Consider the following 25,164-nt stretch of genomic DNA (forward strand, 5'->3'; position numbering starts at 1 on the left):
TTGAAGACCTCCAATGACTAATAATGATTGAAAAACTAAAATAAAATGATCAAATCAACAGTTTCTTGGAAAATGAAATGTTACTTTGTTCACATGAATTTATTTATTATTTATTTTTTACACCTATTTTTCATTTAATGCACATCTAAAAACTTAGTGAATGTGGAATTTGTAGTTGTAATTTCATATATGAAATTCCACAACACTTGTGTACACTTACACTACTACTATATGAATGAGTTTGACTTTGAACACAAGCCTTTGATGACAGAAATTTAATTGACGGTTAAAAATAATTAATTGTTAAAAAAATGACAACTGAAAGCTGAATAAATATGTTGTTGATAAAACGGTGTATGTTTGCTAAATTGGTTAATGTCACTTAAGAGAAGGTAATTAAACAGTTTTTACTCATCTATTTTTTGTAATTATGTGGTAAATGTTTTATCAAACATATATATATATATATTTGTCTTTATCAAGCTCAAGCCCTTGTCTCTTTGTCTCAAAATGTATTGTGCCCTTCTCTTATAATTGAAAATAATAATTATTATTATTATAAATATTATAATAGATAACAATACACTTATACACAACACAACAATAATATATATATATATATATATATTTTTTTTTTTTTTTTGCAGAAGCATTTGGCCGAGGTGAAGTGGTAAATTCACAAAAGGAGAATTGAATAGAGCACTGAAGAAGTTAGGAAAGTCAGCCCCAGGAAAAGACACTATATGCTACTCAATGTTAGAGAATCTGAGTGATAGTGGTAAGGATGTCCTGTTGAAGTTGTATAATAAGATATGGATGGAGGGAGTTATCCCTAAAGAGTGGAAGGAATCTATCATTGTACCAATTAAGAAGCCAGGGAAAGACCCTCATAGTCCAAGCAGTTATAGACCTATAGCATTGACATCGCAGATGGGTAAGACAATGGAGAAAATGATAAATGATAGACTGATGTATTGGGTGGAGTCAAAAGGATTGTTGCAATGTTACCAGAGTGGCTTTAGAAGGGGAAGGGGTACTATGGATCCAGTGGTATGCCTGGAGGAAGCCATTAGAAAGGCTCAAGTGAATAAAGAGACTGTAGTGGCAGTGTTTTTGACATAGAGAAAGCCTATGACATGATGTGGACAGAAGGACTATTAATTAAATTAAATCAGATGGGAGTTAGGGGACGGATGTATCAGTGGGTCAGAGACTTCTTATCTGAAAGAACAGTGAGAGTTAAAATTGATGGGGAAATAAGTGAGAGTTTTAGAGTAGAAAATGGAACCCCTCAAGGAAGCATTGTGAGTCCTTTATTATTTGTAATTATGATAGACCAGATATTTAAAGACTTGCATGGCCTAGATGGAGTAGCGTTATTTGCGGATGATGGTGCAATGTGGAAGAAGGGAAGGAACATTGAGTTTATTGTGCGTAAGATGCAAGATACTGTGAATGCAGTTCAGCAATGGGGAGTGAAATGGGGGTTTAGAATCTCAATAGAGAAGACAAAGGTTATGTTCTTTACAAGGAAAAAAATTTGCAGAGAATTAAAAATAATGGTGTCAGGTAAAGAGTTGGAGAGGGTTGAGATCTTTAAATATCTGGGAGTCTGGTTTGATAAGAGGTTAACATGGGCATGTCACATCCAAAAGATGGTAGAAAAATGTAAAAGGATACTAAATGTCATGAGGTGTCTATGCGGGATAGATTGGGGTGCTACAAGGTCAGCATTGAAAACCATCTATACAGGTCTAATGAGATCAGTGTTTGACTACGGCTGTATAGCATATGGATCAGCCTCCAAGACAAGCTTGAGCAAACTTGATGGTATGCAAAATCAAGCAATGAGGATAATTAGTGGTGCAATAAAAACTTCTCCAGTAGCTGCAATTCAAGTAGAGGTGGGTGAGATGCCACTGCATTTGAGGAGGGACCAGCTAGCACTGGTATACTGGGCAAATATCAGGGGTCATAAAGAGAACCACATGTCTCAGACAGTATTAAGAGAATGTCAGGAAAAAGAAAGTATGAAAGTTAAAAGTTATGGATGGGTTATAAAAGATAAGGTGAATAACATGGGAATTGGGTCACTGAACATCAGCCCTACAGTGGCATATCCAGTAGTGCCTCCTTGGATGTTGGAAGAATTGAGGGTTGATTTAGGACTGTTGGAGGAAAGAAAGAAAGATGGAGTGGATAAGTATGGGGTAAGAAATTATATAACAGGAAAATACAAAGAGTGTGTAAAGGTTTTTACAGATGCGTCTAAAAATATTGAAAAGAGAGTAGGGGTAGCTTATGTAATCCCTGAGATGGGAATAGCAAAGGCAAAAAGGATAAATGATGACCTATCAGTGTATACTGCTGAACTGGTTGCCATATGGTTAGCACTTGTGTGGATAGAGTCTAACAATTGTCTTCAGGCAGTGATTGCCTCTGATTCAAGTTCAGCAATGTTTAGTGTTCAGAATTATCGGTCTGATTCAAGGGAAGATATTTTAATCGAAATTTTACAGCTGGCAAGTGGAATACAAGCATCAGGAAGGAGGGTGACATTCTTATGGGTTCCAGCCCATATAGGAGTAGAGGGTAACGAACTGGCCGATGAGCATGCAAAGAGAGCAACAGACAAAAGCAATATAGATGTAGATGTAAAGTACAGTAAAGCAGAAATAAAAAGTATAGTAAAGGCGAAAACGATTAAAAAGTGGCAACATATTTGGGATAATGGGTACACAGGAAGACATCTTTATAGGATACAAGGGAAAGTGGGAAAAGACACACAAATAACCAGATCAAGACAGGAAGAAATTATACTAACAAGGATGAGGTTGGGTCATACAAAGTTGAATAGTACAATGTTCTTAATAAAAAAGCATGGAGATGGAAATTGTGAGTATTGCCAGAACAATATACCTGAAACAGTAGAGCATGTAATAATGTACTGTCATAAATACAATGAGGCAAGGCAGATGCTTGTTAATGAGTTGAAAACAAAGAAAATGTCTTTAGAAATTAAAACACTATTGAAAAGAAGCTCAAGGGAAAATTTTGATTTATTATTTCTTTTTTTGAAAAGTACAGGCCTGTTAAAAAGGATATAAGTTTTTTTTGGTTTTTTTTTTTTAAGTTTAACGTGCTGGTATATTTAGTTTGGGAATAGCTAGTAACTCCCGTGCCTACTCCAGTCCAGTGGTGGCGGTAATGCACAAGAAATAGTTGCAAACCGCCAATCAAAAAGAAGAAGAAGAAGAAGAAGAAGAAGAGGTGAAGTGGTAGGCGGAGTTTCCTTAACAAATTTAAATTAAACCTTATTGTAGTGTTACTGATTTCATGATAGCTAACACTTTAATGCATATAATAGGCCTACATACATACAATTTACAACATCAACACAGCTAAACATGAGTTCCTCCTAATTATCTTCTTGATTCTCACGGTTTTGTTTGGTAAAGTAAATAATAGTTATTTTATAATAATTTCCCTTGTTTGATGTGTTATGCATTCTAATTGTAACAACGTCTTTTCATAGAATGCAAAGGAAATAAAGGATAAAAAAACGCTAGACATTTTTATCTTTAAAATATTAATTGTAATTTGTTTTTTTTTGTATTGTTTATTTTGATGACTGATCCAAACCATCTAGGTCGCGGTGGTGATGACGTCAGTAACCCGCGCCATGCAGAAGTTCCCAAGGTAAACGCACTTTCGAATGTAATATTCTCAATATCATTATCGCAATTTTTACAGTGAAAGACGCGTATTTGGTCTTATATAATTATTTGTTGGTGATTGAGTTTATGGCTCGCTTTCATGTCTTTTGGCTCGCAGTTAGTCTATTCCTACTAGTTTGAGGCGGAAGATAACAGGAAAAAGGAGAGGAGGAGTCACACGCTAAAGTTTTCTGTCGTTGTTTAAATTCCATTTCAGGGAAGATTTACGCCTTGTTTATCTGTTATTTGTGTTACATCAATGTTTTTAAACTAAACTGGATGCTTCTGTGTGTGCAAGTTAAATGTAATTTAGTTCGTAGGCTATTGTCGAGCTGTAAAACAGAGTTCATCTGTCGCAACGAGCTCGAGCTTCTCCACCGATCGACGCGATCATCGGGACGCAAAATACACGAATGATCCGATCCGGATTTTAACAAGGTTGCACTCTTCAGTTCTCATTATTAAATTGCAATTATATTTGTTATTTAACAGCGAAACAAAAACGCTTGGCCGAAACGAAACCGAAACTAGACACATTGGGGCGAAACTAAAAAAATAACGTTTTTATAATGTGTTTTTTAATGTTTGGAACAATTTCTACACTGTATTATTTGTCCATAATGCCACACTTGTTCTTTGTTGATGGTGATTTTACGCTCCAGCAGTGGCACAAATAGATTTTTGACTGTCAAATAATGACAGATTCCCCATCAGGCCTCATGTGCACAAAAGCTCGCCTCCATTTTATATCAACAGTGTACGGCTAGAGAAGAACTGAACTCACATTAGACGACATTATCAAGTGCTCTCCATAACAGCATTAGTTTAATGTTTTTAAATAATTATGGCGACGCAGACTATAGGCTACAGTCGATGTCCGTGTTCTTGTGTTCCGCGATGCTTTTGTTAACCTGTTAAAAGTTCATATTAATATAAGTGTACAGGCTATAAGCAAGTTGAGAAATAAATAAAGGTTATAACGTGGATAAACGCAAACACAAAACACGTTGTTTTGTCGGCATTGTCTAATATTTAATAATAAAAAAAAAAAATATATATATATATATATATATATATATATATATATATATATATATATATATATATATATAAAGCCGGAGCCAGTCAGATCAAACGTGTGTTATTCTTTGTTATTGAACTTTTAAACATTGAGGACGATCAATATGTACATTTCAGTGGCAGAGACCATGTGATTGTGAATCTATTTGAGTTAATCAGGTTTTATCTGCATTTGCACTCATCCTGAGTTGTGTCACCCTTCTCTCTGTAGGTATTGAAGAGTCTGACAGCACATCTCTGACTGAGACTGACAGTAAAAATGCTTCGCCATATTCAGGGTGACTCTGACTCCATTGATGCAAGCGTTTCTTTTCCTTCCAGTTATGCAAGCATGGATCTTCTTCCTGGTCAGTAAATTACATTATGAATTTTTGAGCCACGTTTTGCTCAGGCAGATCTTTTAATCTTGGCATGATAGAACCACACTGCAATCCTTCAACCACTGCAAAATGATCAGTTTCTCTGGTTTCACTGTTTATATGTGTTTGGGTAAAATGAAAATTTTTTGTTTTATTCTATAAACTACTGACAACATTTCTCCCAAATTCCAAATAAAAATATTGTCATTAAAGTCCCACTCTGATCATATTTTGAGCTATTTTTAAACATTCTCAGTGGTCTTTAAATGATGATTATGCTGTTTTTAGCCAAAATCACAAAACCTGTGCCGTTTTCTGGGACTTCGCTTCAGCAGAGCGGCAGTAGCTCATTAGCAATTCGCCTCTGCGTTGTGGGCGGAGCCGTTGGCACGGAGACGTTAGTTCCGAGAAAACGGAGGAGAAGCTGATCATCGCCGTTGCTGGGTTTCCTATCATTATCGGATTAATTGCACAGTTTAACCATCACAGAGTGAAAGTTTATCTTTTGTAAATATTGTATTGCAGTCTTTGTGAGACCTTGTTTGTCACGTCTGCCAAAAATAATAATAGTTATAGACGACAACAACAACAACAAAAAATGAAACTCCCCACCAGCTTGCTTCTCCAAATCCACTCGTACTTTTGGGGAAGGCATAATCGTCTACCAAAGTAATTTAGCATAGAACATTTTCAATTAACAAAAAAATATAATACTACAAAACGTGCTAATATACTTCAACTAGCCTAAGTGAAAAACAAAATGCTTTTATTATTCTATTTAACAAAATGCATATTTGCAATAAAACATTCCCCTTTTCAAAGCTACACTTATTTTTTTATAAATTGTATACATTGTGCACCTGTTTGGCTTGATATTTTATGTTCATTTCATTTATTTTTGTTCTCCAGTGGGTAATTTGCAGAAGGTGCGATCCTTTTTTTGTAATGTTGCATTAAGAAGACAAAACTAAGGCCAAATGGCCTTTACTATTTAAGTTTGTATTCATAGTTTTACATGTTATACATGTTTTACAGTATAAAGTTGACTTAACTGTATTGTTATATAATTGTTGGCACTGGCACTTATAAACACTAAATGGGTAAAGATTGCAATAAATAGGCTTAGTTTTGGAGCCAAATGTTGGAGTTGGAATAAATACCTCTTTTTTTTTTTCTTTTTCTTTTTTTTGAGAAATAAAAGCCAAATGCTTGATCATTTTACGGCCACATCATTTTCGTTATGCATTATTGGTTTTGGTTGTTTAAAAACACACTTATTTTTTTTATCCGATTACTCGATTAATCGATCAAGTGCTAGATTAATCGATTACAAAAAGAATCGATAGCTGCAGCCCTAATAGCAAACTCCGTATTTTGTTACTTTCGATAATAAGCAAGGTGTAATCTTTCAAATTCTGTCTATTTGATCACGAAATTCAAACAATAAATGCCGTTTTGGCGCTCTTTGATGTGGCGTGACAGATCACTACTCACTCCTCATTTAAAGCGGCAGCGCAAGTAAACGCGATTCTCTTCCTCAGTTACAGAATAAACATGAATGGACACCTGAAGGTATGTTAAAAGATACAGTATACTTACTGAAAGGCATCATAACTTGTGTAATCGATCGATCAGTGTTTCAGCAGCGGAAAGACGCCAATAAAACGTCTTAGTTTGTCTTAGTTTGTCTTAGTTTGTCACATAGCCTAGCCTTATATTTACCTCAGGCAAGTCATTCAGTTCCCACGGCTTGTTGGTTCCTAAATTAACTCTTGCACTAAATAAATGCACTATATTAGGCTACATTAAATAATCAAGATATCATTAACATGTTAAGTAAAACATATTATATAGGCTATGTTTTAAATATCTGTCATGAAAATGACAGCGTTCTGTGTAAATTATATTTCAATAACAAATTAGAGTAGAAAACATAAGTTAATGAGAAAACTGCCTTATGTGCAGTTTACATGGTTTCATACAATGTGTTGAGTGTTGATTATTATATCTAAAAATAAATAGTATCTGAAATTAGGCTAAAAGTCTATGAAGGTAAAATAGTAGCAAAACTCGAGAGCACGTAAATGTGAATTTGAGAACTTGTACAATAAATATTGGTACTTGTACATGAACATTTACACTCACAGCTCCAATGTGAAAACCTGTAAAATAAAAATCTGAAGTTGAATGTTGAAATTTGCACTCGCATACAATAGTCACAAACCTGTATTCTGAATCTGAAGCTGCAGACAAGTAGACACAAATGTGTAAAATGCCATTCACAGAAATACAACGACTGACACAAACTTGTAATATATAATTTGCGTTTAATCTTACATTCACATTCGCGGTACTTCCTCAATTAGGCACTTGCAGCTTCTCAAATCTGTCACTGCAATTTCAAATTTCGCGCCTTGACTTTTGCTACTCTTTTCGCGATATATCACGTGCAAAACTAACTTGTGCACTTGAAACTCAGAGGCGGCGAGAGAGAAAGGGGGGCGGGAGGAGAGGGGGTCAAAGGAGCCGTTTTATTGGTTGGCACCTAGCCAATGAAATAGGACTTCGATGATGTCACGAAACCCAAATGCACTGAAACGCTAACATGGCTTAATGCATTAGACTGATATTAAAAGAAATAAACGATATTATCAAACTCAGTAAACACAATGCTTACTCAGGAAACACCATACAAATAAAGCATACAGTAAAACAATTGAGCTCTGAATATGGATGCAACGAATTTAATTGTACGTTTTCCTCCCATAGAAAACCAAGAAAACACTTAATAAGGCTTAATGGACCAACAGTTATAAAAAAAACCCCACATAATTCGTTACATTATTATATATAATATATATATATATATTAACACATGCAGCAAGTTTATTTGCACTGAACACACATTTGCTTTCTTTCGCCATATTCTGTGCTCATCTGCTTTTCTGTAGTATGCATTATTAGCATTGTGTTTACTGAGTTTGATAATATCGTTTATTTCTTTTAATATCAGTCTAATGCATTAAGCCATGTTAACGTTTCAGTGCACACGGGTTTCGTGACATCATCGAAGTCCCATTTCATTGGCTAGGTGCCAACCAATAAAACGTCTCCTTTGACCCCCCCTCCTCCCGCCCCCCTTTCTCTCTCGCCGCCTCTGAGTTTCAAGTGCACAAGTTAGTTTTGCACGTGATATATCGCGAAAAGAGTAGCAAAAGTCAAGGCGCGAAATTTGAAATTGCAGTGACAGATTTGAGAAGTTGCAAGTGCCTAATTGAGGAAGTACCGCGAATGTGAATGTAAGATTAAACGCAAATTATATATTACAAGTTTGTGTCAGTCGTTGTATTTCTGTGAATGGCATTTTACACATTTGTGTCTACTTGTCTGCAGCTTCAGATTCAGAATACAGGTTTGTGACTATTATCTGCGAGTGCAAATTTCAACATTCAACTTCAGATTTTTATTATACAGGTTTTCACATTGGAGCTGTGAGTGTAAATGTTCATGTACAAGTACCAATATTTATTGTACAAGTTCTCAAATTCACATTTACGTGCTCTCGAGTTTTGCTACTATTTTACCTTCATAAAAGTCTAGGCTCTGTTGTTAACCTTTAAGGTTATAGCAATGTGTGGGCTCCCTATATAGTTACAGCATTAGCAGATCTTTTTTTTTTTTTTTATCCTTGCGAAAAATCTAATTGTAATTGAATTAATTTAAAGACAAAGACAGAATTTGTTCATTAAACCACTGTAAAAAAAAAAAGCAATTTTAGCTTTCTAAACCCCCCACCCCACCGAACCGAACCGAACCGAGATGTCAAAACCGTGGGGCGTACCGAACCGTCAGTTTTGTGTATCATTACACCACTAATTTATGTAAATATAAATCATGTCTGTAATTAAATAAAAAAATATTGATAAACGCGTCTTTGGGGTATGCAATTAAATAACAAGTACTTTGGGTGTCTTGTTCATTATAGCCTAGTTCAGAAGACATTATCAAGTGCTCTCCATAACAGTATTAGTTTAATATTTTTAAATAATTATGGCGACGCAGACTATAGGCTACGGGGTGCACGATCTTGTGTGCTTGTGTTCCCCGATGCTTTTGTTAACCTGTTAAAAGTTCATATTAATATAAGTGTACAGGCTATAGGCTAAGCAAGTTGAGAAATGAATAAAGGCTATAACGTGGATAAACGCAAACACAAAACACTTTGTTTTGTCGGCATTGTCTAATATTTAATGAAAAAAAAAAGATGTCTATAAAGCCGGAGCCAGTCAGATCAAACGTGTGTTATTCTTTGTTATTGAACTTTTAAACATTGAGGACGATCAATATGTACATTTCAGTGGCAGAGACCATGTGATTGTGCATCTATTTGAGTTAATCAGGTTTTATCTGCATTTGCACTCATCCTGAGTTGTGTCACCCTTCTCTCTGTAGGTATTGAAGAGGCTCTCTGCGCATCTATGACTGAAGTGCATTGCCTTCAGGGTGACTCTGGCTCCAGTGACGACAGCATGGGGCATCTTCCTCCTGAAATGGCATGTGGTCAGTAAATTACATTATGAATTTTTGAGCCATGTTTTGCTCAGGCAGATCTTTTATTCTTGGCATGATAGAACCACACTGCAATCCTTAGTGAGCCGAGGTTATATAACGTTGTGAACGTTGTGAAAATGTTTATTTTTGCAATTCCTGCAACATTTCTGAGATAAACATATCTAACAAGAGTGTAAACCCTTATGGAAAAAAAATAAAAAAAATAAATATGGGAATATACAGCAAAAAATAATGTGCTATATTACATCATACATTTCCATATATGGGAAACTAGTGCTTATATTTTTCAAAATACTGCAATATATGCATTGACCATGTATGGCTGTATATTAATACATATAAAATATCATGTGAATGAAAACAAAAATAGCATTACATGTAATATTCACTAAGTTGTATCCTTTATTGTGTACATATATTGCACATACATGTTCCCATATAAATGTGAATGAAGGTTCACACACATATACAGCTCTGAGACCACTGCAAAATGATCGGTTTCTCTGGTTTCACTATTTATAGATAAGTGTTTGGGTAAAATTAACATTTTTGTTTTATTCTATAAACTACTGATAACATTTCTCCCAAATTCCAAATAAAAATATTGTCATTTAGAGCATTTATTTGCAGAAAAGACAAAAAAGTATAAAAAAAAATAACAAAAAAGATGCAGTGTTGTCAGACCTCGAATAACGGAAAGAAAATAGCTTAATATTAATTTTTGAACAATAGATCCGTTTGGCCTAAAGTAGAAAAGCGGCTAATGTTCCCCAACCCTGTTCCCAGAGGCATGCCAGAACTGCACATGTAGCATGTTTGCCTATTCAGACACACCTGATTCAAGTCAGCTTATTAGTAGATACTCCAAGACCCGAAATGAATGGGTCAATTAATGCCGAGTTCAGACTGCACAATTTTCAAAGTAGTCGGGTCACTGTTCTTTTCACACTGCGTGACTATCTGGGGTAACATTCAGTTGCTGGTGTGTTCACACTGCACGATGCATCGGCGACAGGAGGTTTCACACTGCATGACTTTCAGGAGGAAGAATCGCAGACAACTCCTGTCTGTTGGTTTCACAACCAAACACACGCGAGAAGTTATCAGGAAATAACGCAAAATCCTGCGTGTGTAAGACCGCAGTTCTCGCCCGAGTTTGATATTGTTATTAAAAATGATAGCCTGCAAGAAGCTTGCGATCCAAATTGTCTGTGCGCTGATTTGCAGTGAAAAGGAGAAAAATAAAAACATTATGCATGAATAAATGGCTGGGAAGACAAAGGGAGCAAGTGTGTTCGTTCTGCAAAGAGAGTTGGGGGTAAATAAATAATGTTGCAATGTGCTGCTGTTGCTGCTGGTCAAGCAAATGTTTGTGCTTTGTTTCTGTTTGATATAATTGTAAATATATCTATTAAAATACTGATATTCTGGTCTATAACTCCTCCCCGCTGCTCTGTATCTTCTCTCATTGGCCGTCGGTCATCGCCGATGTAGTTTTCAGTCAGAACACTTTCACACAGCAGGATTGTGAATCGCCGATAGGTCCAGATATTTAGCATGCCAAATATCTCACGGGCGTCTACGATTCTTCTTTGCTCATTCACACTGTGTGATTGTCACTCGCGTGAACGAGCACCGATTTGCCTGTGATTTCGGGCATTTGTCAGCGATTTCTCAAAACCTGTCGGCGAGCCAAAATCGGGGCTAAAATCATGCAGTCTGAACTCGGCATAAGAAAGAAGTCCAGCGTGTGCTGTTGTTGTGTCTCCAGAAACTGGGCTGGGAAACACTGCAATAAAGTTTAAAGCTGATGCTAATTTGGTAGACAATGTACAATCTTTGGTATACCAGAAAGTTAATATACCTTTACCTGCTGCTTGTTTGAGATGAGAAAAATCTGCGCAGAACCGATCACCGGTGATCACAGGGAGATGCATGCCTGTTAGAAATGTGTCCTAGTGCGGAGCGCAAGGCGGACGTGTCGGATTCTGCAGTCGAGCGCAGTTGCTTTTTTTATTTTATTTTATTAATGCTTAAAACAATACACAAGTAATAACAGATAACAACAGAATACAATAACAAAACAATGGGGGAAATAATATAAATTAAACATTAACAAATTATTTATACCTATGTCAATTAAAATGTTGAATGACGAATTCATTTCTTTTTTCTTTTTTTTTTCTTTTTCCCTTTTATGTGTCCAATGATTTTGTCAATGTAAACACCTTGAGTCCAACACAAATTTCCCCTTTGGGGACAATAAAGTGTATTTCATTTCATTGATTTTCATTATGAGAATAACAGATAACAACATAATACAAAAACAAAACAATGGGTGGAATAATATAAATTAAACATTAACAAATTATGAGAATTACATGACACTGAAAAAAGAAAAAGATTTACAAACAGATAATGTTTTTAAGGCTTTTTTTGTTCTCAGTCAACTTAATTGAGAATAAGTATTTTTCAAGTTCTTTCACAAATATAAGAAAGAGAGGTTTAGCATTAAGATATTTAGATTTATGAATATGGCATTTTGCTAGTAACAAGATCAGATTAATCATATTAAAATGACCTTTTTTAGATTGGTCAAAATCAACAAAGCCTAGGACCACATCCTTCCAATACAACACAGATTCATTATAGATTTCAGACCTAATAAATCCTAAAACATCTTGCCAAAACATTTTCGTAAATGGACAATACCAAAAAAAGATGTACTACAGTTTCGTCAGAGATGTCACAGAAAGAGCACCTGGAGGAAATATCCTTTTTGAACTTTTTCATGTATTGATTTGCAGGGTAGCATTTATGAATTATTTGAAAAGAAATCTCTTTTACTTTATTGGTTAAAAAATAGAGATGTGGAAGCATCCACACTTTTTTCCAACATATATTACCGACTGCATTATTCCAGTAAGCAGTCACAGGTGGTAAAGTAACATTAGCCGCTTTCCGACCAAGTAGTTACAGGAACTTAGTTCTAGGAACTGTCCACTTCTAAACAGTTCTATGAACTACTCTCCCCCAAACTCGGTTTTGCTGTTTGCCAAGTGGCCATAGGAACTGGTAGGAGGGGCAAGGGAGTGACGCAAGCACAGTTCTTTGTTGATGGTGATTTTACGCTCCAGCAGTGGCACAAATAGACACTGAGTGTCAAATAATGGGTGGACAGATTCCCCTTCAGACATCATGTGCACACCTCCATTTTATATCAACAGTGTACGGCTAGAGAAGAACTGAACTCGTATTAGACGACATTATCAAGTGCTCTCCATAACAGCATTGGTTTAATGTTTTTAAATAATTATGGCGACATATTAATATAAATGCATAGGCTATAAGCAAGCTGAGAAATAAATAAAGGCTATAACGTAAACACAAACACATTGTTTTGTCGGCATTGTCTAATATTTAATAATAATAAAAAAAGATGTCTATAAAGCCGCACAGCCAGTCAGATCAAACGTGTGTTATTCTTTGTTATTGAACTTTTAAACATTGAGGACGATCAATAATATGTACATTTCAGTGGCAGAGACCATGTGGTTGTGCATCTATTTGAGTTACTCAGGTTTTATCTGGATTTGCACTCATCCTGAGTTGTCACCCTTCTCTCTGTAGGTTTTGAAGAGGCTCTCTGCGCATCTATGACTGGATGTGAAGTGCATTGCCTTCAGAGTGACTCTGGCTCCAGTGACGACAGCATAGGGCATCTTCCTCCTGAAATGAAACGTGAGTCAGTAAATTACATTATGAATTTTTGAGCCATGTTTTGCTCAGGCAGATCTTTTATTCTTGGCATGATAGAACCACACTGCAATCCTTAGTGAGCCGAGGTTATATAACTTTGTGAACTCAAACAGATGTGTAAGCTGTTGTGAAAATGTTTATTTTTGCAATTCCTGCAACATTTCTGAGATAAAAATATCTAACAAGAGTGTAAACCCTTACGGAAAAAAAATAATAATATGGGAATATACAGCAAAATATAATGTGTTATATTACATCATACATTTCCATATATGGGAAACTAGTGCTTATATTTTTCAAAATACTGCAATATATGCATTGACCATGTATGGCTGTATATTAATACATATAAAATATCATGTGAATGAAAACAAAAATAGCATTACATGTAATATTCACTAAGTTTTATCCTTTATTGTGTACATATATTGCACATACATGTTCCCTTATAAATGTGAATGTATGTTCACACACATATACAGCTCTGAGACCACTGCAAAATGATCAGTTTCTCTGGTTTCACTATTTATAGATAAGTGTTTGGGTAAATTAACATTTTTGTTTTATTCTATAAACTACTGACAACATTTCTCCCAAATTCCAAATAAAAATATTGTCATTTAGAGCATTTATTTTTAGAAAAGACAACTGGTGCAGTGATGCAGTGTTGTCAGACCTCGAATAACGGAAAGAAAATAAGTTCATATTCACAGATCCGTTTAACCTGACAGTGGAAAAGCGGCTAATGTTTCCCAACCCTGTTCCCAGAGGAATGCCAGAACTGCACATTTAGCATGTTTGCCTATTCAGACACACCTGATTCAAGTCAGCTTATTAGTAGATACTCACAGACCCGAAATTAATGGGTCAATTAAGAAAGATGTCCAGCGTGTGCTGTTGTTGTGTCTACAGAAACTGGGTTGGCAATAAAGTGTACAGCTGATGTTAATTTGGTAGACAATGTACAATCTTTGGTATACCAGGAGCCAGTTTCACAAAGCTATTTTAGACCAGCCTATAGTGTTAGACAAGTCTAAAATTTGCTCATAGACTCATAGACTCATAGACTAATGCAAGTTAGACTGTTTCACAAAAATAAAGACTGACTTAATTTAGACCAAAAACATTAGACACCTCTTACCCCCGGGCTAACTTAGGTTTAAGACTCTGTTACCTTGGCAACCAGCAGTAACAATCAGTTACAAACTGCCAAAAGAAAAGGGAAAATGGCTCATAATAAACATTTCTTCTTGTTACTACATTCCCAAGTAAAATGTCCTTGTAACTGTTAGGGCCGCTACATAGTCAACGCGAGCAACGATCGACACGCTCCCTTTCATACGCAAGCGTCACGGGCGATGCGTGAAATGCAATACACCGTGACTGCTCAAACAGGGGGTAGTAGAGTCATAGTGGAGTCATAGCTCTGAACGCCCGTCTATTTCGCTTCAAACGCTCGCTTTATACGCGCGTCCTATTCGCCTTGGACGCGCAAATGGATTCAAAATGTTCAAGTGTCAAACTAGACGCGAATTTGACACTCTATTCGTGTTTGGTGTGAACGTTGCATAATAACAGGCTGCGATGTCAAGATAGCAATGCTGGAATGTATGTGTGTGTCAGAGAGAGAGATGGCACGGGCGCGATCGAACAGTGGAAACATAAAAACATACTCCGTCATTTATACTCCTCCAACAAACACATATTTTCCGCTGGGGTAAACTGCACTGAGCGGTTGAATGCGCTCACTCGAACCGCCATGTTTTTTGTTTTGAAAAGTGTCTTATTTTACCCAGAATGCATTGCAGTGTAGTCCTACTTAAGATAGTCAGAGTCTTCAGTGCTTTGTGCAACGGTCTGATTCAGATGTCTATCTGAAGTCTGACTATCTACTATATCTAAGCCATAGTCAAAGTCTATCTTTGTGAAACCGGCCCCAGAAATTGGACCGTATGAAGAGTTCTTATGACCACCTTTCAGTCTGCAATATATTACATAGTTATATGTGACTGTGTTACAGAGTATGATCGGATACTTCTGTTAGTAACTTGTATTTACTACACTCTAACTACCTTAAACTTACCTTCTCATCTATCCAATCATGTTCTAATACTTGTAGTATAAAAGATCGGTACTTACTCATGTCTGAGTTCACAGATGCTGACGACAACATTCCCCTCCAACTTCAGCACCAACTCCAGTGCCGCCGCCGCTTCCCCTCCAGCTTCTCCACTGCCCCCAGGAGGGTCGCTGTCCATTCCTCCCAGGGGGTCGTCATCAGGCAGGAAATGCAGAGTCCGGTCCCTCTGGATGCGCGCTACGGACAGGGCCTACACCAAAGTACTTTATATCATAATATCTCTTGCTGGGATGTTAATAAGTGTATACTTGTTACCAGGGTTCGAAATGACTTGGGACTCTTGGGGGGTCCCCTAAAGTTTAATTATTAAATTATTAAAAATTCTGAAGACTACCTCGCTACACTATACTGTAGGCAAAATTATATGGACCAATGTTGAAGGTGGGATAATGGTCTTGGGATGTTTTTCATGGTTTGGGCTAGGCCCAGTATTGTAGTGGTGTCTGGAGAAGTGGCTACAATCTAACAGGTAAACCTCTAACTCTGGAGCAACAAAGTTACAAGTTCTTTTTCCTCTTTTTCTCTCCATGATGCAGGATTCTAAATTAAGAAAAATAATATTAGCTTCCTAGCTTACCAAGCTCTGTATATACTCATTCATGCTCAAATCACATTCACTTTAATCAACTCACAGACTTGAATTAAGTCCTGGTTATCTTTCGTAATCACTGACTGGACAAGTAGGTTGTTATGCTAGCTTTGAATAACTAGTCTAGCTGCTAGGTCTGCTATGGAAGCTTGTGTCCGCCACAGAATAAAACATTTTAAAAGATAATTGCTACTTTTTATCTCACAATTGCAAGTTTACATCTCGCAATTCTGACTTTATTTCTCAGAATTGCGAGATATAAAGTCAGAATTGCATGAAATAAAGTCGCAATTGCGTCTTATAAAGTCAGAATTCTGACTTATTTTCTCGCAATTGCAACTTTATATCACGCAATTCTGACTTTATAACACATAATTGCACATCTTTTCTCAGAATTGTGAGATATAAACTCACTCACTCGCCTTTATAACACGCAATTGTGACTTTATATCATGCAATTCTGACTTTATAACCTGCAATTGCGACTTTATATCACGTAATTCTGAGATAAAAAGTCAGAATTGTGAGATTAAAAAGTCGCAATTATCTTTTTTATTTTTCACTCTGTGGCGGAAACAAGCTTCCATAGTCTGCTGTTAGCTGGCAGATCATTTGGCTTCATACACATACAGCTAGCAAGAAACGTTGACAAACGTACTCTTCTAATCATTACACTGGTAATCTAGTTAATGCAACTTTTGATATAGGATCTCGAACTCCTAATATTTTACTATAAGCAATTATGGAGATATAAACATAATCAAAGCATTTTCATTCAGGACTTCACTCTTTGTGAGGTTTCGTTTTGCTGCGTTCAGCTACAGTGCGTGTCTGTCTGCGGGAGCACCACAACAACAATCTGTGACGCTGTATAGGAACTCACTCGGCTAATAGCTGCCCTGATTGCTGCCTCGCGCTTGGAAATAAATTAATTACCGTTATAAAACGTCACTAAAGACCTATAATTTCCACAATCATTTTTAATGTTAAAATATATTTGTCGGGGACCCCCCAAAATCCAAAAATAAATTATTATGGGGGGTCCCTAATGACTTATGGAGGGTCCGGGACCCCCCCAGACCCCCCTCATTTCGAACCCTGCTTGTTACGGTATTTTGCCTCCCGAGTCTGTAGAACTGCACATTTAGCATGTTTGCCTATTCAGACACACCTGATTCAATTCAGCTTATTAGTAGATACTCACAGACCCGAAATCAATGGGGCAATTAAGAAAGAAGTCCAGCGTGCATCTGTCGCAACGAGCTCGAGCTTCTCCGCTGATCGACGAGATCATCGGGACGCAAAATACACAAACGATCCGATCCAGATTTTAACAAGGTTGCACTCTTCGGTTCTCATTATTAAATTGTAATTATATTTGTTATTTAACAGCGAAACAAAAACGCTTGGCCGAAACGAAACTGAAACTAGACACACTGAGGCGAAACTAAAAAATAATGTTTTTATAATGTGTTTTTAAATGTTTGGAACAATTTCTACACTGTATTATTTGTCCATAATGCCACACTTGTTCTTTGTTGATGGTGATTTTACGCTCCAGCAGTGGCACAAATAGACACTGAGTGTCAAATAATGACAGATTCCCCATCAGACATCATGTGCACAAAAGCGCGCCTCCATTTTATATCAACAGTGTACGGCTAGAGAAGAACTGAACTCGTATTAGACGACATTATCAAGTGCTCTCCATAACAGGATTAGTTTAATGTTTTTAAATAATTATGGCGACATATTAATATAAATGCATAGGCTATAAGCAAGCTGAGAAATAAATAAAGGCTATAACGTAAACACAAACACATTGTTTTGTCGGCATTGTCTAATATTTAATAAAAAAAAAAAAGATGTCTATAAAGCCGCACGGCCAGTCAGATCAAACGTGTGTTATTCTTTGTTATTGAACTTTCGAACATTGAGGACGATCAATAATATGTACATTTCAGTGGCAGAGACCATGTGATTGTGCATCTATTTGAGTTACTCAGGTTTTATCTGGATTTGCACTCATCCTGAGTTGTCACCCTTCTCTCTGTAGGTTTTGAAGAGGCTCTCTGCGCATCTATGACTGGATGTGAAGTGCATTGCCTTCAGAGTGACTCTGGCTCCAGTGACGACAGCATAGGGCATCTTCCTCCTGAAATGAAACGTGAGTCAGTAAATTACATTATGAATTTTTGAGCCATGTTTTGCTCAGGCAGATCTTTTATTCTTGGCATGATAGAACCACACTGCAATCCTTAGTGAGCCGAGGTTATATAACTTTGTGAACTCAAACAGATGTGTAAGCTGTTGTGAAAATGTTTATTTTTGCAATTCCTGCAACATTTCTGAGATAAAAATATCTAACAAGAGTGTAAACCCTTACGGAAAAAAAATAATAATATGGGAATATACAGCAAAATATAATGTGTTATATTACATCATACATTTCCATATATGGGAAACTAGTGCTTATATTTTTCAAAATACTGCAATATATGCATTGACCATGTACGGCTGTATATTAATACATATAAAATATCATGTGAATGAAAACAAAAATAGCATTACATGTAATATTCACTAAGTTTTATCCTTTATTGTGTACATATATTGCACATACATGTTCCCTTATAAATGTGAATGTATGTTCACACACACATATACAGCTCTGAGACCACTGCAAAATGATCAGTTTCTCTGGTTTCACTATTTATAGATAAGTGTTTGGGTAAATTAACATTTTTGTTTTATTCTATAAACTACTGACAACATTTCTCCCAAATTCCAAATAAAAATATTGTCATTTAGAGCATTTATTTTTAGAAAAGACAACTGGTGCAGTGATGCAGTGTTGTCAGACCTCGAATAACGGAAAGAAAATAAGTTCATATTCACAGATCCGTTTAACCTGACAGTGGAAAAGCGGCTAATGTTCCCCAACCCTGTTCCCAGAGGAATGCCAGAACTGCACATTTAGCATGTTTGCCTATTCAGACACAAGTGATTCAAGTCAGCTTATTAGTAGATACTCACAGACCCGAAATTAATGGGTCAATTAAGAAAGATGTCCAGCGTGTGCTGTTGTTGTGTCTACAGAAACTGGGTTGGCAATAAAGTGTACAGCTGATGTTAATTTGGTAGACAATGTACAATCTTTGGTATACCAGGAGCCAGTTTCACAAAGCTATTTTAGACCAGCCTATAGTGTTAGACAAGTCTAAAATTTGCTCATAGACTCATAGACTAATGCAAGTTAGACTGTTTCACAAAAATAAAGACTGACTTAATTTAGACCAAAAACATTAGACACCTCTTACCCCCGGGCTAACTTAGGTTTAAGACTCTGTTACCTTGGCAACCAGCAGTAACAATCAGTTACAAACTGCCAAAAGAAAAGGGAAAATGGCTCATAATAAACATTTCTTCTTGTTACTACATTCCCAAGTAAAATGTCCTTGTAACTGTTAGGGCCGCTACATAGTCAACGCGAGCAACGATCGACACGCTCCCTTTCATACGCAAGCGTCACGGGCGATGCGTGAAATGCAATACACCGTGACTGCTCAAACAGGGGGTAGTAGAGTCATAGTGGAGTCATAGCTCTGAACGCCCGTCTATTTCGCTTCAAACGCTCGCTTTATACGCGCGTCCTATTCGCCTTGGACGCGCAAATGGATTCAAAATGTTCAAGTGTCAAACTAGACGCGAATTTGACACTCTATTCGTGTTTGGTGTGAACGTTGCATAATAACAGGCTGCGATGTCAAGATAGCAATGCTGGAATGTATGTGTGTGTCAGAGAGAGAGATGGCACGGGCGCGATCGAACAGTGGAAACATAAAAACATACTCCGTCATTTATACTCCTCCAACAAACACATATTTTCCGCTGGGGTAAACTGCACTGAGCGGTTGAATGCGCTCACTCGAACCGCCATGTTTTTTGTTTTGAAAAGTGTCTTATTTTACCCAGAATGCATTGCAGTGTAGTCCTACTTAAGATAGTCAGAGTCTTCAGTGCTTTGTGCAACGGTCTGATTCAGATGTCTATCTGAAGTCTGACTATCTACTATATCTAAGCCATAGTCAAAGTCTATCTTTGTGAAACCGGCCCCAGAAATTGGACCGTATGAAGAGTTCTTATGACCACCTTTCAGTCTGCAATATATTACATAGTTATATGTGACTGTGTTACAGAGTATGATCGGATACTTCTGTTAGTAACTTGTATTTACTACACTCTAACTACCTTAAACTTACCTTCTCATCTATCCAATCATGTTCTAATACTTGTAGTATAAAAGATCGGTACTTACTCATGTCTGAGTTCACAGATGCTGACGACAACATTCCCCTCCAACTTCAGCACCAACTCCAGTGCCGCCGCCGCTTCCCCTCCAGCTTCTCCACTGCCCCCAGGAGGGTCGCTGTCCATTCCTCCCAGGGGGTCGTCATCAGGCAGGAAATGCAGAGTCCGGTCCCTCTGGATGCGCGCTACGGACGGGGCCTACACCAAAGTACTTTATATCATAATATCTCTTGCTGGGATGTTAATAAGTGTATACTTTTTACGGTATTTTGCCTCCCGAGTCTGTAGAACTGCACATTTAGCATGTTTGCCTATTCAGACACACCTGATTCAAGTCAGCTTATTAGTAGATACTCACAGACCCGAAATGAATGGGTCAATTACGAAAGAAGTCCAGCGTGTGCTGTTGTTGTGTCTCCAGAAACTGGGCTGGGAAACACTGCAATAAAGTGTAAAGCTGATGTTAATTCTGATCTGATATTATTTTTGTGTTACATTTTTATAATTTAATTTATATAATTTATATTAATTTCTTAAATGTTATATTTATATTATTTTCAGATTTGATGTCCGACACAACAACTCTTCAACAAATTGGTGGAGACGGAGGGGATCGATTCTCATTTACTGGTGAAAGCAGTGGTGCCACTTTAGAGAAGATCGGAGTCTGGGTGGGAGAATCGCAGGTGAAGGCTGTCAGGGTCTGGCTTTCAGACGGGAGACATAAACAATTTGGTGGACAAGGTCCACACTTTAATGCACGAGGACCGTATCAAGAGTTCAAGTTCACACCTGGTGAGTGTTTCACCTCACTGTCCCTGTGGGCGAACAGAGAAGGATCACGTCTTGGAGCCATCAAATTCAAGACCAGTCTGGGGAGAGAGTTTTTTGCAAAGATGACAAGCCAGGGTTTAAGAAGAGAATATTCCATGGATGTCGGCTCTGGATTTTGTTTGGGAGTTGTAGGAAGATCTGGTTGGGAAATTGACAAGATGGGATTCATGTTTCTCGAAGCAGTTGAATCAACAGTTCTCACCGATGTCCAGTATCCCACTCTCCAACAACTGATACCACAGGTGACAGTAGAAGAAATCAAATCCCTCACTTTCAGGAACAACTCCTCTGCCACACAAAAACAAAAAATTGAAAGCTCAAAGAAAGTGATCAAAACATCTTCATGGTCAATGAGTAAGAACCTTACATCAACATTTAGTGTGAAAGTGAAGGCTGGGATTCCAGAGATTGCTGAAGCTTCTTCAGGATACAGTTTAAGTGCTGGATCTGAAAGCACTTATGGTCAGGAGTACACAGATGAGAGAACCGAAACTCTGTCTACAGATGTAGAAGTCCCACCAGGGAAGAAGCTGCATGTTTCAGTCACCATTGGCAGAGCCACTTTTGACCTGCCTTACACTGGCACAGTGAAGATGACCTGCGTGAACGGCAGTGTGTATTCATATGGAACCAAGGGCACATACAAAGGCGTCACTTACACTGATATCAAAGTGGAGACCAAGGAATCTCCTCTTGCAATGTCAAGTAGGGCTGCACGTTTATCATCAATATCGCGTTTGTCACATCGCAGGATGTGGGATGTCAAGAATTGGAAGCTGATCTGTGATTCATGATCCGTACGGGCCAGCTGCTCCCCAGCCCTTAACGTGATTCGCGGATTAATTGCAAAGGTTAACCATCATAGAGTGAAAGTTTCTCAATTGCATGTGTTTTTAAGTACTGTCAGTTTAAACATCAAGCAGAACACTGGAACTTGCGTATGTTTTCTGTGTGCGCACAGAGCCAGGCAGACACACAGTTCAGTGCTCTTTCTCTTATTTCTGAGCTTGAACGGACATGAGAATTTCAGAATTAAGTCAGAATGCCCATCTCGGTGAATATCCTTAAACACAGTCGGTTATGCAGGGGTTTTCCTGCATTTAAATTTTTTTTTTGCGGGCCGCCAAAGCATATTTTTGTCCGGCCAAAAGCCTTATTTGATCTGTGAATAGAATGACTGCTGGCTTTTTTTTTTCGTGAAGAAAATAAAGCACTGTTCATTTCATTTATATCTTTGTTCTATTGTATTTATGTAGTTTGTTCATTTGTAATAATTTGTAAATAGTAATAATTTGTTTATTACTTTCTATGCAGATTTACATTTAGTCATTTAGCAGATGCTTTTGTTCATCGTGAAGAAGCAAAACCAACACAAGAAGTGCTCAAAATACAAAGTTCAGGCATAGCTCAGAGTAGCATAAGCCCAATAAGGGAGGATTTTTTTTATCCGGTTAAGTGCTCACGGAAGAGATGGGTTTTCAGCTGTCTTTTGAATGTTGTCAGGGATTCTGCATTCCGGATGAGGGTGGGGAGAGCATTCCACCAGCATGGAACTGTGAATGAGAATGTTCTGGAAAGTGATTTTGTGGCTCTCTGTGATGGAACCACGAGACGTCGCTCGTTGACTGATCGTAGGCTTCTGGCAGGGATGCATCCGCTGCCTCTCCACAAACTAAGCATTTGTTCTCCTTTGACGGAACTCACACTCTTGGGAACTCACACTCTTCTCTCACGCGGTGCCACAGCTCGCACAACACTACAGCCCTGCTTAATGAGTGACGACGGAGGACAGAATTAAACATTCAAACGTGATAGTGATAGTGGATAGTGGAGTCGTGCTGTAGAGACGGATTGGCAGGGAGGACGAGAAGTCTTTGCCAGGTTGAGCTGCAGGTGATGTTCCTTCATCCATGTCGAGATGTCCACCAGACATCTTTACAACAGTTTTACCCCATTATAAAATCACCCCAGTCATTCTACTGTAGAATGATTAATTCTTTCCAAATAGTACCATTCAAGTCATCTGGTGAAATTGTTTTCATAGCGCAATATATATCGCAGAAAAATAAAATATCGCAATGTCATTTTTTCCCATTATCATGCAGCTCTAATGTCAAGACAGATTGCACATGTAATGCACAAGTTATTTGATTACTTATAATTGTGTCAATCATGTATCAGTTGCTTTACATTCAGGCCTCATTGTATTTTTTGGGGTGGTGTTTGGGTGTTATGGGGAAATTCACTGTATATATATATATATATATATATAAATGTATTGTCTTCAAATAACCTTATATAATACCAATACACAAATATTTATATAGCTTCATACTTTGTGCAATCACTTTATAATAATCTCCAGATACTGATAATGTAATAATGTGTTTAAAATGACATTTAATAATAATAATAAAAAAATATATATATATATTAAATAAAACCTGAGTTGCAAGCAGTGTTCCCTCTACTTATTTTCTATTTTCATTACTTTTCTCTATTGGGTGAAAATTTCGGCCTCATGAGCAACGGTCTTTATACCAGACCTGAAAAGGGACACAATGTGGTTTAATCATATAGTTGTAACTTGTAAATTTAATGTGCTATTTATATTTGATTTGACCCTTAAAGTAACTTAAGTAATATTAAACCACATATATAAAAAACAACACTGTAGAAAAAAAAGGCAACTTATGGCAAGCTCTTTTTTGAGTGAACTCCACGAACAAGGACTGAAGTCCACGCAACTCAAAAGATTACGTTAAAATCATAAGTTGCCACAACATAAATAGTCATGTTTAGCTAATGAATAACAGAACAAAGTATTTTTCTATATTTTTTTATATATTATTTAAATAGTTTAATTAAATAAAAGACAGACCATAAGAAGAGTCAGAAAACTTTTTATTATTATTATTTAAACAGTTTGTGTCCAATGCACAACAATGACATTACAGTAGCAAAGCTTGAATTTGTTAACTCAATGCATGGTACCATTGCATGTTAACATTAGCCTGAAGGTTTAGTTCACCCAAAAATGAAAAGTCAGTCATCATTGATTTACCCTTAAATTGAAATTAAAATTAAAAAAGATATTCTGAAGAAAGCTGGTAACTAAACAGTTGACGGTAGCCTTTAAATACTGCAGCTGTCAAATGTTTGATAGTAACATTCTTCACACTATCATATTTTGTGTTCAGCAGAAAAAAGTAACTCATACAGGTTTGGAACAACATGATGGTGAGCAAATGATGACAGAATTTTCATTTTTTGGATGAACTATCCATTTAAAGCTAAGGTTGAAACCAATTAATACTTAACTCTCCCTCATATAATTCCCAAATCCATATGACTTGGTCCATAACAAAGATTGTTTTAAAGAATGTACAGAACTGAATGAAAAACAGACTGATGTCATTATGAAGTTTATAATATTGATAACTGATAGTATAAAGTTATTTACTGACTATTTTCCTCTCTATATGTGTTCATTCAAAGTAGATTATCATGGCTGAATAAAAAAAAATAAAAAAAAACTGGTTATTGCTTAACCTCTGAAATACTGCAAACCACCACTGGTTCCTGCATGTCTTGAGACACCATGTCACTGTACGTAAATTACTTAAATTTGTTCTATCTTGCAAATTTCTCCTTTTGTGTTTTGCAGGAGAAAGGAAGTCATAATGGTTTAGAACACATGATATAGGCTAATATACACATATCATACACATAATTTCAGGGTTAACTAAAGTTAAACAATTGGCTTAGTAGTGATATTTTCCATGTGATTAATCTTGCAACACA

General features: G+C 36.9%; 1 protein-coding gene across 3 annotated transcripts; it reads left to right on the plus strand.

The window, feature by feature from the left end:
• Window positions 1–3,618: 3,618 nt before the first annotated feature.
• Window positions 3,619–25,164, plus strand: LOC311287889 (aerolysin-like protein). Of its 3 annotated transcripts, none has more exons than XM_084405003.1 (8): window positions 3,619–3,699; window positions 5,008–5,143; window positions 9,608–9,715; window positions 13,358–13,468; window positions 15,644–15,826; window positions 18,272–18,382; window positions 20,552–20,734; window positions 21,088–25,164. In XM_084405003.1, the coding sequence occupies exons 2-8, from the start codon at window positions 5,056–5,058 to the stop codon at window positions 22,152–22,154; spliced, it is 1,851 nt and encodes a 616-aa protein (XP_084261129.1). In that variant the 5' UTR covers window positions 3,619–3,699; window positions 5,008–5,055; the 3' UTR covers window positions 22,155–25,164. The 3 variants fall into 3 exon arrangements, with proteins under 3 accessions (XP_084261129.1, XP_084261128.1, XP_084261130.1); XM_084405002.1 differs by lacking the exon at window positions 3,619–3,699 and adding an exon at window positions 3,718–4,154; XM_084405004.1 differs by lacking the exons at window positions 3,619–3,699; window positions 20,552–20,734 and adding an exon at window positions 3,784–4,154.

This window comes from Rutilus rutilus, assembly GCF_951802725.1.
Source record: "Rutilus rutilus genome assembly, chromosome: 3".
Taxonomy (NCBI): domain Eukaryota; kingdom Metazoa; phylum Chordata; class Actinopteri; order Cypriniformes; family Leuciscidae; genus Rutilus; species Rutilus rutilus.

Coding starts and splice junctions, on each gene's coding strand:
- LOC311287889 (XM_084405003.1), top strand. CDS start 5,056: ATGCTTCGCCATATTCAGGGTGACTCTGACTCCATTGATGCAAGCGTT. Junction 18,383..20,551: donor TCTTCCTCCTGAAATGAAAC/GTGAGTCAGTAA, acceptor CTGAGTTCACAG/ATGCTGACGACAACATTCCC. Junction 20,735..21,087: donor CGGACGGGGCCTACACCAAA/GTACTTTATATC, acceptor TATTATTTTCAG/ATTTGATGTCCGACACAACA.